This window comes from Lampetra fluviatilis, unplaced genomic scaffold (genome assembly GCF_964198595.1).
Source record: "Lampetra fluviatilis unplaced genomic scaffold, kcLamFluv1.1 SCAFFOLD_171, whole genome shotgun sequence".
Classification (NCBI taxonomy): domain Eukaryota; kingdom Metazoa; phylum Chordata; class Hyperoartia; order Petromyzontiformes; family Petromyzontidae; genus Lampetra; species Lampetra fluviatilis.
The window spans coordinates 1755-21660 of NW_027621260.1; the positions used below are offsets into that span (position 1 = coordinate 1755).

Genomic DNA, 19906 nt, shown 5'->3' on the forward strand with positions numbered 1-19906 from the left:
TGAGACACGGGACAGTGAGACACGGGGACAGTGAGACACGGGACAGTGAGACACGGGGACAGTGAGACACGGGGACAGTGAGACACGGGGACAGTGAGACACGGGACAGTGAGACACGGGACAGTGAGACACGGGGACAGTGAGACACGGGGACAGTGAGACACGGGACAGTGAGACACGGGGACAGTGAGACACGGGACAGTGAGACACGGGGACAGTGAGACACGGGACAGTGAGACACGGGGACAGTGAGACACGGGGACAGTGAGACACGGGGACAGTGAGACACGGGGACAGTGAGACACGGGACAGTGAGACACGGGGACAGTGAGACACGGGGACAGTGAGACACGGGACAGTGAGACACGGGACAGTGAGACACGGGACAGTGAGACACGGGACAGTGAGACACGGGGACAGTGAGACACGGGGAGAGTGAGACACGGGACAGTGAGACACGGGACAGTGAGACACGGGACAGTGAGACACGGGACAGTGAGACACGGGACAGTGAGACACGGGGACAGTGAGACACGGGGACAGTGAGACACGGGACAGTGAGACACGGGGACAGTGAGACACGGGACAGTGAGACACGGGGACAGTGAGACACGGGACAGTGAGACACGGGGACAGTGAGACACGGGGAGAGTGAGACACGGGACAGTGAGACACGGGGACAGTGAGACACGGGGAGAGTGAGACACGGGGACAGTGAGACACGGGACAGTGAGACACGGGACAGTGAGACACGGGGACAGTGAGACACGGGGAGCAGTGAGACACGGGGACAGTGAGACACGGGACAGTGAGACACGGGGACAGTGAGACACGGGACAGTGAGACACGGGGACAGTGAGACACGGGGACAGTGAGACACGGGGACAGTGAGACACGGGACAGTGAGACACGGGACAGTGAGACACGGGGACAGTGAGACACGGGACAGTGAGACACGGGGACAGTGAGACACGGGACAGTGAGACACGGGACAGTGAGACACGGGGACAGTGAGACACGGGACAGTGAGACACGGGGACAGTGAGACACGGGGACAGTGAGACACGGGGACAGTGAGACACGGGACAGTGAGACACGGGGACAGTGAGACACGGGGACAGTGAGACACGGGGACAGTGAGACACGGGACAGTGAGACACGGGACAGTGAGACACGGGGACAGTGAGACACGGGACAGTGAGACACGGGGACAGTGAGACACGGGGACAGTGAGACACGGGACAGTGAGACACGGGACAGTGAGACACGGGGACAGTGAGACACGGGGACAGTGAGACACGGGACAGTGAGACACGGGGACAGTGAGACACGGGACAGTGAGACACGGGGACAGTGAGACACGGGGACAGTGAGACACGGGGAGAGTGAGACACGGGGAGTGAGACACGGGAGAGTGAGACACGGGGACAGTGAGACACGGGGACAGTGAGACACGGGGACAGTGAGACACGGGACAGTGAGACACGGGACAGTGAGACACGGGACAGTGAGACACGGGACAGTGAGACACGGGGACAGTGAGACACGGGGACAGTGAGACACGGGACAGTGAGACACGGGGACAGTGAGACACGGGGACAGTGAGACACGGGGACAGTGAGACACGGGGACAGTGAGACACGGGGACAGTGAGACACGGGGAGAGTGAGACACGGGGACAGTGAGACACGGGAGAGTGAGACACGGGAAGAGTGAGACACGGGGACAGTGAGACACGGGGACAGTGAGACACGGGGACAGTGAGACACGGGGAGAGTGAGACACGGGACAGTGAGACACGGGAGAGTGAGACACGGAAGAGTGAGACACGGGGACAGTGAGACACGGGGAGAGTGAGACACGGGGACAGTGAGACACGGGACAGTGAGACACGGAGACAGTGAGACACGGGGACAGTGAGACACGGGGACAGTGAGACACGGGGAGAGTGAGACACGGGACAGTGAGACACGGGACAGTGAGACACGGGACAGTGAGACACGGGACAGTGAGACACGGGACAGTGAGACACGGGGACAGTGAGACACGGGACAGTGAGACACGGGGACAGTGAGACACGGGGACAGTGAGACACGGGGACAGTGAGACACGGGGACAGTGAGACACGGGACAGTGAGACACGGGACAGTGAGACACGGGGACAGTGAGACACGGGACAGTGAGACACGGGGACAGTGAGACACGGGGAGAGTGAGACACGGGACAGTGAGACACGGGGACAGTGAGACACGGGGACAGTGAGACACGGGGACAGTGAGACACGGGGACAGTGAGACACGGGACAGTGAGACACGGGGACAGTGAGACACGGGACAGTGAGACACGGGGACAGTGAGACACGGGGAGAGTGAGACACGGGACAGTGAGACACGGGGACAGTGAGACACGGGGAGAGTGAGACACGGGGACAGTGAGACACGGGAAGAGTGAGACACGGGAAGAGTGAGACACGGGGACAGTGAGACACGGGGAGAGTGAGACACGGGGACAGTGAGACACGGGACAGTGAGACACGGAGACAGTGAGACACGGGACAGTGAGACACGGGGACAGTGAGACACGGGGAGAGTGAGACACGGGACAGTGAGACACGGGACAGTGAGACACGGGACAGTGAGACACGGGACAGTGAGACACGGGACAGTGAGACACGGAGACAGTGAGACACGGGACAGTGAGACACGGGGACAGTGAGACACGGGGACAGTGAGACACGGGGACAGTGAGACACGGGGACAGTGAGACACGGGACAGTGAGACACGGGGACAGTGAGACACGGGACAGTGAGACACGGGACAGTGAGACACGGGGAGAGTGAGACACGGGACAGTGAGACACGGGGACAGTGAGACACGGGGACAGTGAGACACGGGGACAGTGAGACACGGGGACAGTGAGACACGGGGACAGTGAGACACGGGACAGTGAGACACGGGACAGTGAGACACGGGGACAGTGAGACACGGGACAGTGAGACACGGGGACAGTGAGACACGGGGAGAGTGAGACACGGGGACAGTGAGACACGGGGAGAGTGAGACACAGGGACAGTGAGACACGGGAAGAGTGAGACACGGGAAGAGTGAGACACGGGGACAGTGAGACACGGGGAGAGTGAGACACGGGGACAGTGAGACACGGGACAGTGAGACACGGAGACAGTGAGACACGGGACAGTGAGACACGGGGACAGTGAGACACGGGGAGAGTGAGACACGGGACAGTGAGACACGGGACAGTGAGACACGGGACAGTGAGACACGGGACAGTGAGACACGGAGACAGTGAGACACGGGACAGTGAGACACGGGGACAGTGAGACACGGGGACAGTGAGACACGGGGACAGTGAGACACGGGACAGTGAGACACGGGACAGTGAGACACGGGGACAGTGAGACACGGGGACAGTGAGACACGGGGACAGTGAGACACGGGGACAGTGAGACACGGGACAGTGAGACACGGGGACAGTGAGACACGGGGAGAGTGAGACACGGGACAGTGAGACACGGGGACAGTGAGACACGGGGACGAGTGAGACACGGGGACAGTGAGACACGGGGACAGTGAGACACGGGACAGTGAGACACGGGGAGAGTGAGACACGGGACAGTGAGACACGGGGACAGTGAGACACGGGGACAGTGAGACACGGGGAGAGTGAGACACGGGACAGTGAGACACGGAGACAGTGAGACACGGGGACAGTGAGACACGGGACAGTGAGACACGGGGACAGTGAGACACGGGGACAGTGAGACACGGGGACAGTGAGACACGGGGACAGTGAGACACGGGACAGTGAGACACGGAGACAGTGAGACACGGGACAGTGAGACACGGGGACAGTGAGACACGGGGAGAGTGAGACACGGGACAGTGAGACACGGGACAGTGAGACACGGGACAGTGAGACACGGAGACAGTGAGACACGGGACAGTGAGACACGGGGACAGTGAGACACGGGGACAGTGAGACACGGGGACAGTGAGACACGGGGACAGTGAGACACGGGACAGTGAGACACGGGGACAGTGAGACACGGGACAGTGAGACACGGGGACAGTGAGACACGGGGAGAGTGAGACACGGGACAGTGAGACACGGGGACAGTGAGACACGGGGAGAGTGAGACACGGGGACAGTGAGACACGGGAAGAGTGAGACACGGGAAGAGTGAGACACGGGGACAGTGAGACACGGGGAGAGTGAGACACGGGGACAGTGAGACACGGGACAGTGAGACACGGAGACAGTGAGACACGGGACAGTGAGACACGGGGACAGTGAGACACGGGGAGAGTGAGACACGGGACAGTGAGACACGGTACAGTGAGACACGGGACAGTGAGACACGGGACAGTGAGACACGGAGACAGTGAGACACGGGACAGTGAGACACGGGGACAGTGAGACACGGGGACAGTGAGACACGGGGACAGGGAGACACGGGACAGTGAGACACGGGACAGTGAGACACGGGGACAGTGAGACACGGGACAGTGAGACACGGGGACAGTGAGACACGGGGAGAGTGAGACACGGGACAGTGAGACACGGGGACAGTGAGACACGGGGAGAGTGAGACACGGGACAGTGAGACACGGGGAGAGTGAGACACGGGACAGTGAGACACGGGGACAGTGAGACACGGGACAGTGAGACACGGGGACAGTGAGACACGGGGAGAGTGAGACACGGGACAGTGAGACACGGAGACAGTGAGACACGGGGACAGTGAGACACGGGACAGTGAGACACGGGGACAGTGAGACACGGGACAGTGAGACACGGGGACAGTGAGACACGGGGACAGTGAGACACGGGGAGAGTGAGACACGGGACAGTGAGACACGGGGAGAGTGAGACACGGGGACAGTGAGACACGGGGAGAGTGAGACACGGGGACAGTGAGACACGGGACAGTGAGACACGGGACAGTGAGACACGGAGACAGTGAGACACGGGACAGTGAGACACGGGGACAGTGAGACACGGGACAGTGAGACACGGGGACAGTGAGACACGGGGACAGTGAGACACGGGGACAGTGAGACACGGGGACAGTGAGACACGGGGACAGTGAGACACGGGGAGAGTGAGACACGGGACAGTGAGACACGGGGACAGTGAGACACGGGGACAGTGAGACACAGGGACAGTGAGACACGGGGAGAGTGAGACACGGGACAGTGAGACACGGGACAGTGAGACACGGGGACAGTGAGACACGGGGACAGTGAGACACGGGGAGAGTGAGACACGGGGACAGTGAGACACGGGACAGTGAGACACGGGGACAGTGAGACACGGGGACAGTGAGACACGGGGACAGTGAGACACGGGGACAGTGAGACACGGGGACAGTGAGACACGGGACAGTGAGACACGGGATTGAACCCACGACCTCCTGTAGACCAGGCGAGGTAGTCAACATCTTTCAGGGTCTGGGATTGAACCCACGACCTCCTGTAGACCAGGCGAGGTAGTCAACATCTTTCAGGGTCTGGGATTGAACCCACGACCTCCTGTAGACCAGGCGAGGTAGTCAACATCTCTCAGGGTCTGGGATTGAACCCACGACCTCCTGTAGACCAGGCGAGGGAGTCAACATCTTTCAGGGTCTGGGATTGAACCCACGACCTCCTGTGCACCAGGCGAGGTAGTCAACATCTCTCAGGGTCTGGGATTGAACCCACGACCTCCTGTGCACCAGGCGAGGTAGTCAACATCTCTCAGGGTCTGGGATTGAACCCACGACCTCCTGTGTACCAGGCGAGGTAGTCAACATCTCTCAGTGTCTGGGATTGAACCCACGACCTCCTGTAGACCAGGCGAGGTAGTCAACATCTCTCAGGGTCTGGGATTAAACCCACGACCTCCTGTAGACCAGGCGAGGTAGTCAACATCTCTCAGGGTCTGGGATTGAACCCACGACCTCCTGTGTACCAGGCGAGGTAGTCAACATCTCGTGAGACACGAGGGGAGGGAGGGAGGAGGATCTCCGCCGCGTCTCCACCTCACCTCCAGAACGGAGTCCGCGCTGGAAGGCCCATGGTGCACTGGGGCAGACTTCCATCCATCTACAAACGTCAACAACGTCAACAACAACAACAACGTCAACAACGTCAACAACATTGGCATTCTATCTTCTTGGTTCTTTCGCTAAAGTCGTCACGTAGAAGGGAAATAATAAAAAAATAGAAATAAAACATCAAAACAGGTCCCTGCGGGGTGGGCTGGTAGGAACGAACAAATGAATGGCTATGATCAAATGAAATGGCAGGGGTACGATACGAAGGGAGACTTTGAGGCCTAGCTGTAGGCTTTAGGCCGCTGTGAGTTAATTTTTAATTTAAATGTTTTAATTATTTATGTAAAAGCTTTAAATGTAAATGTTTCTATTTAAAAACATCAGGGAATGTAACATTGTTAAACATTAACTCCGTTTCACACACGCGGGGGTACGATACGAAGGGAGACTGTGAGGCCTAGTTCTAGGCTTTAGGCCTAGCTGTAGGCTTTAGGCCGCTGTGAGTTAATTTTTTATTTAAATGTTTTAATTATTTATGTAAAAGCTTTAAATTTAAATGTTTCTATTTAAAATTAAAAGCCATCTCAGGGAATTATAAGGGAATGTTACACTTATAATGGTAGGCTTTTTACCCTTTTAACTGGTACAAAACTGACACCTTTATTCAAGGCATCATGTTTGCAATGACCACAACACAAGTAGTCAATAAAGCAAACAAAAAGAAGCAACTCTGATAAGGATAATAATATGCATTGAGTTGTGCGCCTTCTGGTGTCATCTGGCCCTACACCAATGGGGACTAGGCTCTAAAGAAAGCTGTCTCGGGTGTGGGCCAATCAACTTCAAGGACAGTGCATATTATTATCCTTATCAGAGTTGCTTCTTTTTGTTTGCTTTATTGACTACTTGTGTTGTGGTCATTGCAAACATGACGCCTTGAATAAAGGTGTCAGTTTTGTACCAGTTAAAAGGGTAAAAACCTACCATTATATTTTGCCACTGCTAAAAGAGATGTCTCATAGTGTAAAAATGTTACACGTGTTTAGCCAGGAAAGCCTCGCTGAGTCTAAAGGTTTGTGTAGGGTCCTGCCAAGTGTTTGCAGTGGGGGGCGAAGTTGCTACACCTCATCGGACATCGCACGGACGGACGGACGGTATCATCTATTGTAGGCTGGTTCACTTCGTTCCTACCAGTAAAATACTATTCTCACGACGTTTCGGCCACAACGCAAGCAGCCGTCCTCAGGTGGAGATCAGGTCTGTCGAGAAGACAGCGTCTTATTTTATGATGTTTTATTTGTATTATTTTATTATTTCCATTCTACGTGACTTTACCGAAAGAACCAAGAAGATGAATCCCTGCTGCAGTCACGAAAGAAGCTTTAAATCCGAAAAAAAAAGATGATGTTGATGATGTAGATGATGATGTTGATGATGTTGATGATGATGTTGATGATGTGAATGACGCTGTCTTTCCGATAGACCTGTTCTTCACCTGAGGACGGCTGCTTGCGTTGTGGCCGAAACGTCGTGAGAATTGTATTTTATTGTTTTATTTTTATTATTTTATTATTTCCATTCTACGTGACGACTTTACCTAAAGAACCAAGAAGATGAATCCCTGCTGCAGTCACGAAAGAAGCTTTAAATCCGAAATTTATCTTCTTGGTTCTTTCGGTAAAGTCACCACGTAGAAGGGAAATAATAAAATATTAAAAATAAAACACAATAAAATAATTCTCACGACGTTTCGGCCACAACGCAAGCAGCCGTCCTCAGGTGGAGACCAGGTCTGTCGAGTAGACAGCGTCTGAATGACACACTCCAGGCTTGGAGCGTCTATTTAAGCTGCTGGGTTGGAGGGGGGAAGGGCGCCTTGACAAACGAATTTGCATATCAAGAGGAATGTAGCGTATTTATGGCAAATGCAGGTATGCGATTAGCACTACTTGTGGAATGCGTAGGAGGTTTGGCGAGGGGTCTAAAGTCATGTTTTGCCCCGTGCATTACGCAGGATTAGCAGCGACAAAGGGAGGGGATAGGGTGTAGCATTAATACAGGGAAGGAGTGTTAATAGTGTGTAGCTGCAGTTACTAAACCACCACGTAAACAACTAAAGTCTAAACTACATGTTTTTCGATTTAAAGCTTTCTACGATGTAGTTTATATATAAAGTATAAACTTTATATAAAGTATAAACTACATAGTATTGGCATTCTAGCCATCGAACAAAGGCGGTCAACGCACCGTGCACTTTCAGAAGCGATACACACTACACTGTACGCTACACACGATGGTGGCGACGATGCTGGTGATGGCGGTGACGATGTTGTAGCGACGATGGTGGTGACGATGGTGGTGATGATGGCGGCTGGTGACGATGGTGGTGATGGCGATGATGGTGATGATGGTGGTGATGGTGATGATGGTGACGATGGCGGTGACGATGTTGCGGCGACGATGCAGGTCACCCCGTCTCCCTCACCGAGTTCGTACAGGCCGCCTCCCACGCACACCAGCGCCACGTAATGCAGATCGACGCTCGACGGCTCGCCTGGCACCTGGGGGTCACAGGGTCACGGGGTCGGCCAGGGTCACGGTGTCGGCCAGGGTCACGGGGTCGGCCAGGGTCACGGGTTCGGCCAGGGTCACGGTGTCGGCCAGGGTCACGGGGTCGGCCAGGGTCACGGGTTCGGCCAGGGTCACGGGGTCGGCCAGGGTCACGGGGTCGGCCAGGGTCACGGTGTCGGCCAGGGTCACGGGTTCGGCCAGGGTCACGGGGTCGGCCAGGGTCACGGGGTCACAGGAGACCTCGTGTCTATATACAAATCATATTATTGGTTCTTTCGGTAAAGTCGCCACGTAGAAGTGAAACAATAAAATAATAGAAACACAAACCAATAAAATGCTCACGACGTTTCGCCTGCAACGCAAGCAGCGACCGTCATCGGGTGCGAAACCCACGGCAAGAAAATTTGAAAAAAAAGTGGCGTTTTTTTTTAAAAACGTCAGCATCACGGACAGCGACATGGCAGTTCTCCTTGGTTCTGTCGGTAAAGTCACGTGGAAGGGAAATAATATTAATGATAAATAATAACAAATAATAATATTATTATTATTTCCCTCCCACGTGACTTTGCTGAAAGATAAATAATAACAAATAATATTATTATTTCCCTTCCACGTGACTTTGCTGAAAGATAAATAATAACAAATAATATTATTATTATTATTTCCCTCCCACGCGACTTTACTGAAAGATAAATAATAACAAATATTATTATTATTTCCCTCCCACGTGACTTTGCTGAAAGATAAATAATAACAAATATTATTATTATTTCCCTCCCACGTGACTTTGCTGAAAGATAAATAATAACAAATATTATTATTATTTCCCTCCCACGTGACTTTGCTGAAAGATAAATAATAACAAATATTATTATTATTTCCCTCCCACGCGACTTTACTGAAAGATAAATAATAACAAATATTATTATTATTTCCCTCCCACGCGACTTTGCTGAAAGATAAATAATAACAAATAATATTATTATTTCCCTCCCACGCGACTTTGCTGAAAGATAAATAATAACAAATATTATTATTATTTCCCTCCCACGTGACTTTGCTGAAAGATAAATAATAACAAATATTATTATTATTTCCCTCCCACGCGACTTTGCTGAAAGATAAATAATAACAAATATTATTATTATTTCCCTCCCACGCGACTTTGCTGAAAGATAAATAATAACAAATATTATTATTATTTCCCTCCCACGCGACTTTGCTGAAAGATAAATAATAACAAATATTATTATTATTTCCCTCCCACGTGACTTTGCTGAAAGATAAATAATAACAAATATTATTATTATTTCCCTCCCACGCGACTTTGCTGAAAGATAAATAATAACAAATATTATTATTATTTCCCTCCCACGTGACTTTGCTGAAAGATAAATAATAACAAATAATATTATTATTTCCCTCCCACGCGACTTTGCTGAAAGATAAATAATAACAAATATTATTATTATTTCCCTCCCACGTGACTTTGCTGAAAGATAAATAATAACAAATATTATTATTATTTCCCTCCCACGTGACTTTGCTGAAAGATAAATAATAACAAATATTATTATTATTTCCCTCCCACGCGACTTTGCTGAAAGATAAATAATAACAAATAATATTATTATTTCCCTCCCACGTGACTTTGCTGAAAGATAAATAATAACAAATATTATTATTATTTCCCTCCCACGTGACTTTGCTGAAAGATAAATAATAACAAATATTATTATTATTTCCCTCCCACGTGACTTTGCTGAAAGATAAATAATAACAAATATTATTATTATTTCCCTCCCACGTGACTTTGCTGAAAGATAAATAATAACAAATATTATTATTATTTCCCTCCCACGTGACTTTGCTGAAAGATAAATAATAACAAATATTATTATTATTTCCCTCCCACGCGACTTTGCTGAAAGATAAATAATAACAAATATTATTATTATTTCCCTCCCACGCGACTTTGCTGAAAGATAAATAATAACAAATATTATTATTATTTCCCTCCCACGTGACTTTGCTGAAAGATAAATAATAACAAATATTATTATTATTTCCCTCCCACGTGACTTTGCTGAAAGATAAATAATAACAAATATTATTATTATTTCCCTCCCACGTGACTTTGCTGAAAGATAAATAATAACAAATATTATTATTATTTCCCTCCCACGTGACTTTGCTGAAAGATAAATAATAACAAATATTATTATTATTTCCCTCCCACGCGACTTTACTGAAAGATAAATAATAACAAATAATATTATTATTTCCCTCCCACGTGACTTTGCTGAAAGATAAATAATAACAAATAATATTATTATTTCCCTCCCACGCGACTTTGCTGAAAGATAAATAATAACAAATATTATTATTATTTCCCTCCCACGTGACTTTGCTGAAAGATAAATAATAACAAATATTATTATTATTTCCCTCCCACGCGACTTTGCTGAAAGATAAATAATAACAAATAATATTATTATTTCCCTCCCACGTGACTTTGCTGAAAGATAAATAATAACAAATAATATTATTATTATTTCCCTCCCACGTGACTTTGCTGAAAGATAAATAATAACAAATATTATTATTATTTCCCTCCCACGCGACTTTGCTGAAAGATAAATAATAACAAATAATATTATTATTTCCCTCCCACGTGACTTTGCTGAAAGATAAATAATAACAAATAATATTATTATTATTTCCCTCCCACGTGACTTTGCTGAAAGATAAATAATAACAAATAATATTATTATTTCCCTCCCACGCGACTTTGCTGAAAGATAAATAATAACAAATAATATTATTATTTCCCTCCCACGCGACTTTGCTGAAAGATAAATAATAACAAATATTATTATTATTTCCCTCCCACGTGACTTTGCTGAAAGATAAATAATAACAAATAATATTATTATTATTTCCCTCCCACGTGACTTTGCTGAAAGATAAATAATAACAAATATTATTATTATTTCCCTCCCACGCGACTTTGCTGAAAGATAAATAATAACAAATAATATTATTATTTCCCTCCCACGTGACTTTGCTGAAAGATAAATAATAACAAATAATATTATTATTATTTCCCTCCCACGTGACTTTGCTGAAAGATAAATAATAACAAATAATATTATTATTTCCCTCCCACGCGACTTTGCTGAAAGATAAATAATAACAAATAATATTATTATTTCCCTCCCACGCGACTTTGCTGAAAGATAAATAATAACAAATATTATTATTATTTCCCTCCCACGTGACTTTGCTGAAAGATAAATAATAACAAATATTATTATTATTTCCCTCCCACGTGACTTTGCTGAAAGATAAATAATAACAAATAATATTATTATTATTTCCCTCCCACGTGACTTTGCTGAAAGATAAATAATAACAAATATTATTATTATTTCCCTTCCACGTGACTTTGCTGAAAGATAAATAATAACAAATATTATTATTATTTCCCTTCTACGTGACTTTGCTGAAAGATAAATAATAACAAATAATATTATTATTTCCCTCCCACGCGACTTTACTGAAAGATAAATAATAACAAATATTATTATTATTTCCCTCCCACGCGACTTTGCTGAAAGATAAATAATAACAAATATTATTATTATTTCCCTTCCACGTGACTTTGCTGAAAGATAAATAATAACAAATATTATTATTATTTCCCTCCCACGTGACTTTGCTGAAAGATAAATAATAACAAATATTATTATTATTATTTCCCTCCCACGTGACTTTGCTGAAAGATAAATAATAACAAATAGTATTATTATTTCCCTCCCACGCGACTTTACTGAAAGATAAATAATAACAAATAATATTATTATTTCCCTCCCACGCGACTTTACTGAAAGATAAATAATAACAAATAATAATATTATTATTATTTCCCTTCTACGTGACTTTACCGAAAGAACCAAGAAGATGAATCCCCGCTGCGCTACGAACCCGGCGACCCGGATCCGATTCGCGCTCACGCTCACCACCAACACCAGCGACGAGCATTTGAACCGCTTCCAGAGCTTGCCCCTAGGTCCACTCAGCCTTAAACGAGTACCCTGGCGCAGCGGTGTGCGTCAAACATCGCCACTGGGGAGACAAAGGCGGCCGGGTGTGGTGGTGCTGGCCACCCACCCCCCTCGTGCGCTGCAGTGCCGGTAGCCTTCACAATGCCCCACTCGCCACTAACAGCACTTGCCCCGAGCAATAAGAGGCTACACGGGGGACCTTTATTATGTTTGTGTAACGTACCTGGGACTGGCCTTGATTAGCGCAAGCCAAGTGCGCCTTAGAAATGGCCTGCACACACACACGCACACAGACACACACACACACACAGACACAGAAAACACAGACACACACACACAAACACACACACAGACACGCACACAGACACACACACAGACACACACACACAGACACACGCACAGACACACGCACAGACACACGCACAGACACACGCACGCACACAGACACACACACAGACACACACACACAGACACACACACACAGACACACGCACACACAGACAGACACGCACACATACACAGACACACACGCACACATACACAGACACACACGCACACACACACACAGACACACACACAGACACGCACACAGACACACACACAGACACGCACACACACGCACAGACAGACACACACACACAGACACACGCACACACAGACAGACACACAGACACACACGCACACACACACAAACACACACAAGACACGCACACAGACACACAAGACACGCACACAGACAGACACACACAGACACACACACAGACACACACAGAAAACAGACACAGAAAACACACACGCACACAAACACACACACACATAGATAGATATAGAACACACAGACATACACCCACACACATAACACACACAGACACGCACGCACACAGACACAGAAAACACACACACATGAGCGCGCACAGACACGCGCACACACACACACACAAACACAGAAAACACACACACAGAAAACACAGACACACACACAGACACGCACACACAAACACACGCACACAGACAGACACACACACGAGCACGCACAGACACACGCACACACAGACAGACACACACACACACAAACAGACACAGAAAACACACACAGAAAACACACACAGAAAACACACACACGCACACAAACACATACACGCACGCACACATAGATAGATATAGGATACACAGACATACACGCACACACATAACACACACAGACACGCACACACACACAGACACAGAAAACACACACACGCACACAAACACACACACGCACACATAGACAGATATAGGACACAGACATACACACACACACAACACACACAGACACGCACACACACACAGACACAGAAAACACACACAGAAAACACACACACGCACACAAACACATACACACACACACGCACGCACACATAGACAGATATAGGACACAGACATACACACACACACATAACACACACACGCACGCACACACACACAGACACAGAAAACACACACAGAAAACACACACACGCACACACACACAGACACAGAAAACACACACAGAAAACACACACGCACACAAACACATACACACACACACGCACGCACACATAGACAGATATAGGACACAGACATACACACACATAACACACACAGACACGCACACACACACACAGAAAACACACACAGAAAACACACACAGAAAACACACACAGAAAACACACACACGCACACAAACACACATAGATAGATATAGGATACACAGACATACACACACACACACAGAAAACACACACACACGCAGACACACACAGAAAACACACACAGACACACAGAAAACACACACACACGCAGACACACACAGAAAACACACACAGACACACACAGAAAACACACACAGACACAGAAAACCCACACACACGCAGAAAACACACACAGAAAACACACACAGACACACACACACACGCAGACACACACAGAAAACACACACAGACACAGAAAACACACACACACACGCAGACACACACAGAAAACACACACAGACACAGAAAACACACACACACGCAGACACACACAGAAAACACACACAGACACACAGAAAACACACACACACGCAGACACACACAGAAAACACACGCAGACACACAGAAAACACACACACACGCAGACACACACAGAAAACACACACAGACACACAGAAAACACACACACACGCAGACACACACAGAAAACACACACAGACACACACACACACAGAAAACACACACAGACACACACAGAAAACACACACAGAAAACACACACAGACACACAGAAAACACACACACACGCAGACACACACAGAAAACACACACAAACACAGAAAACACACACACGAGCGCGCACACACGCGCACGCACAGACAACACACACACACAGGCACACAGACAACACACACGCACGCAAACACACACACACGCACGCAAACACACACACACGCACGCACACATATAGGACACACAGACACACACACAGACAGAAAACACACACACACACGCAGACACACACACACACGCACGCAGACAGACACACACACGCACGCAAACACACACACACGCACGCAGACAGACACACACACACACGCAGACACACACAGAAAACACACACAGACACAGAAAACACACACGAGCGCGCACAGACACGCGCACGCACAGACAACACACACACACACAAACAGGCACACAGACAACACACACGCACGCAGACACACACACACACACGCACGCAGACACACACACACACACGCAGACACACACACACGCACGCAGACACACACACACACACGCACGCAGACACACACACGCACGCAGACACACACACACACACGCACGCAGACAGACACACACACACGCACGCAGACAGACACACACACGCACGCAGACAGACACACACACGCACGCAGACAGACACACACACGCACGCAGACAGACACACACACGCACGCAGACAGACAGACACACACACGCACGCAGACAGACACACACACACACGCAGACAGACACACACACACACGCAGACAGACACACACACACACACACACGCACGCAGACAGACACACACACGCACGCAGACAGACACACACACGCACGCAGACAGACACACACACGCACGCAGACAGACACACACACGCACGCAGACAGACACACACACGCAGACAGACACACACACGCACGCAGACAGACACACACACACACACGCACACAGACACACACACACACGCACGCAAACACACACACACGCAGACAGACACACACACGCAGACAGACACACACACGCACGCAGACACACACACGCACGCAGACAGACACACACGCACGCAGACAGACACACACACGCACGCAGACAGACACACACACGCACGCAGACAGACACACACACGCACGCAGACAGACACACACACAGACGCAGACAGACACACACACAGACAGACACACACACACACGCAGACAGACACACACACGCAGACAGACACACACACACACGCAGACAGACACACGCAGACACACACACACGCAGACAGACACACACACACACGCACGCAAACACACACACGCACACAGACACACACACACACGCACGCAAACACACACACACACACGCAGACAGACACACACACGCACGCAAACACACACACACACGCAGACAGACACACACACGCACGCAGACAGACACACACACGCAGACAGACACACACACGCACGCAGACAGACACACACACGCAGACAGACACACACACGCACGCAAACACGCACACACGAGCAGATAAGAGATATACAATAACCGGCATTCGCCAATAAGTGGCGGTGACGTCACCACTGCGTTTGTGCCAGGCTAGGTGCACGTGCACACAGACACACACCATGCAGATATACACACAGACACTAACATCGAAACATATGGTGATGTTGGCGTAGTTGTTGATGTGGGTGATGGTGATGTTGATGTGGGTGATGGTCGTGATGTTGATGTGGTTGCTGATGTGGGTGATGGTGGTGATGTTGATGTGGGTGATGGTGGTGATGTTGACGTGGTTGTTGATGTGGGTGATGGTGGTGATGTTGACGTGGTTGTTGACGTGGGTGATGGTGAAGGTGGTGATGTTGACGTGGCTGTTGATGTGGGTGATGGTGGTGATGTTGACGTGGTTGTTGACGTGGGTGATGGTGAAGGTGATGGTGGTGATGTTGATGTGGCTGTTGATGTGGGTGGTGGTGATGGTGGTTGATGTGGATGGTGATGATGGTGGTTGAGGTGGGTGGTGGTGATGGTGGTTGATGTGGGTGGTTGTGATGGTGGTTGAGGTGGGTGGTGGTGATGATGGTTGAGGTGGGTGGTGGTGATGGTGGTTGAGGTGGGTGGTGGTGATGGTGGTTGAGGTGGGTGGTGGTGATGGTGGTTGATGTGATGGTGGTGATGGTGGTTGAGGTGGGTGGTGGTGATGGTGGTTGAGGTGGGTGGTGGTGATGGTGGTTGAGGTGGGTGGTGGTGATGGTGGTTGAGGTGGGTGGTGGTGATGGTGGTTGAGGTGGGTGGTGATGGTGGTTGAGGTGGGTGGTGGTGATGGTGGTTGAGGTGGGTGGTGGTGATGGTGGTTGAGGTGGGTGGTGGTGATGGTGGTTGAGGTGGGTGGTGGTGATGGTGGTGGTGATGGTGGTTGATGTGATGGTGGTAATGGTGGTTGAGGTGGGTGGTGGTGGTGATGGTGGTTGATGTGGGTGGTGGTGATGGTGGTTGAGGTGGGTGGTGGTGATGGTGGTTGATGTGATGGTGGTGATGGTGGTTGAGGTGGGTGGTGGTGATGGTGGTTGAGGTGGGTGGTGGTGATGGTGGTTGAGGTGGGTGGTGGTGATGGTGGTTGAGGTGGGTGGTGGTGATGGTGGTTGAGGTGGGTGGTGGTGATGGTGGTTGATGTGATGGTGGTGATGGTGGTTGATGTGATGGTGGTGATGGTGGTTGATGTGATGGTGGTGATGGTGGTTGAGGTGGGTGGTGGTGATGGTGGTTGAGGTGGGTGGTGGTGATGGTGGTTGAGGTGGGTGGTGGTGATGGTGGTTGATGTGATGGTGGTGGTGATGGTGGTTGAGGTGGGTGGTGGTGATGGTGGTTGAGGTGGGTGGTGGTAATGGTGGTTGAGGTGGGTGGTGGTGATGGTTGATGTGATGATGGTGGTGATGGTGGTTGAGGTGGATGGTGGTGATGGTGGTTGAGGTGGGTGGTGGTGATGGTGGTTGATGTGATGGTGGTGATGGTGGTTGAGGTGGGTGGTGGTGATGGTGGTTGAGGTGGGTGGTGGTGATGGTGGTTGATGTGATGATGGTGGTGATGGTGGTTGATGTGATGATGGTGGTGATGGTGGTTGAGGTGGGTGGTGGTGATGGTGGTTGAGGTGGGTGGTGGTGATGGTGGTTGAGGTGGGTGGTGGTGATGGTGGTTGAGGTGGGTGGTGGTGATGGTGGTTGAGGTGGGTGGTGGTGATGGTGGTTGAGGTGGGTGGTGGTGATGGTGGTTGATGTGATGGTGGTGATGGTGGTTGATGTGATGGTGGTGATGGTGGTTGATGTGATGGTGGTGATGGTGGTTGAGGTGGGTGGTGGTGGTTGAGGTGGGTGGTGGTGATGGTGGTTGAGGTGGGTGGTGGTGATGGTGGTTGAGGTGGGTGGTGGTGATGGTGGTTGAGGTGGGTGGTGGTGATGGTGGTTGAGGTGGGTGGTGGTGATGGTGGTTGAGGTGGGTGGTGGTGATTGAGGTGGGTGGTGGTGATGGTGGTTGATGTTGATGATGGTGGTTGAGGTGGGTGGTGGTGATGGTGGTTGATGTGGTGGTGGTTGTTGTGGGTGGTGGTGATGGTGGTTGATGTTAATGGTGATGATGATGTGATGGTGGTTGATGTGATGGTGGTGGTTACCTTGTCACTATGCAGGCGTTCTCCTCGTTCCGCGGGGCTCAGAGACTTCGTCTCCTCCAGGAATTTCTTGAATGAGGAGTCACTGTCTGTAGCCATCACCAACATCACCAACATCACCACCAACATCACCACCACCACCAACATCACCACCACCACCAACATCACCACCACCACCAACATCACCACCACCACCAACATCACCACCACCACCAACATCACCAACATCACCACCACCAACATCAACATCACCACCATCATCACCACCAACATCAACATCACCACCATCATCACCACCACCACCACCACCAACATCACCACCACCACCACCACCAACATCACCACCACCAACATCACCATCACCACCAACATCACCACCACCACCATCATCACCATCATCACCACCACCACCACCACCATCACCACCACCACCATCACCACCAACATCACCAACATCACCAACATCACCACCATAACCATCACCACCACCACCATCACCACCATCATCACCACCACCAACATCACCACCACCACCATCACCATCACCACCACCATCACCATCACCACCGCCACCACCATTCATATCAGGGTACTTGTGCCAGGCTAGGTGCACTTTAAGGCCACGTGAAGTGTCGAAGGCTCGCCGCTGGCAGGAGCTCACAGGGCAGACCCAGCAGGTGCCACGGGTCGACTGACCGAGATGACCGAGATGAGTGGCTGATGCACCACCTGTGCCCCCTACTGTGCCAACTTGCTGTGCTTTAGCCACCCGGCGCTCCGCTCGTTGTTGTGAGCGTCGCTCCTCCGCCCTCCGTTGTTCTTGGAGGGCGACTGCCTCCAACTGCCCAGTAGCGTCCTTCACGAGCCTCCTCCACTGAGGCCGATCTTGACACCGCTGGTACCAGTCATCGGCAAGTCCACTCAGCTCCACGTCCTCCTGTACCACGTCACTCCATCTCTTCTCTAGCCCGTGCCGCGCCCGTTTAGCCCCCTCGATCCGGCCGAACAAAAGCTGTTTGGGCATGCGGTGGCTGGGCATGCGGGCTACATGACCCAGCCAACGCAGCCTTGCCTGCCGGAGGAGCTCACCGATGGGACTTTGCCCAGATCTTTCAAGGATTTGTGAGCTCCTCACACAATCCAGCCTGGTTAAACCCAGGCTGGATCGTAGGCAGGCCAGCCTAAATGTTTCCAACCGGCGAAGATGCTCCATTAGGGGGGTCCACGTTTCGCAAGCGTAGAGAAGGGAGGGAATGACCGTGGCCGAGAAGACCTGAAGCTTCGTGCGGAGCGACAGACCAG

The 19906-nt window shown here is 50.1% G+C and overlaps 1 protein-coding gene across 1 annotated transcript in view; it reads right to left on the bottom strand.

The window, feature by feature from the left end:
* Nucleotides 1-5971: 5971 nt before the first annotated feature.
* LOC144954984 (ubiquitin carboxyl-terminal hydrolase-like) overlaps nucleotides 5972-19906 on the bottom strand; it is a 36096-nt gene continuing 22161 nt past the window's right edge. Inside the window, exons 5-8 of the mRNA XM_078885347.1 lie at nucleotides 18608-18693; nucleotides 12921-12968; nucleotides 8545-8620; nucleotides 5972-6108 (exon numbers count right to left, since the gene is read on the bottom strand). Of these exons, the coding sequence (XP_078741473.1) occupies nucleotides 5987-6108; nucleotides 8545-8620; nucleotides 12921-12968; nucleotides 18608-18693 (332 nt within the window). The 3' untranslated portion in view covers nucleotides 5972-5986. The remainder of the gene's footprint in view (nucleotides 6109-8544; nucleotides 8621-12920; nucleotides 12969-18607; nucleotides 18694-19906) is intronic.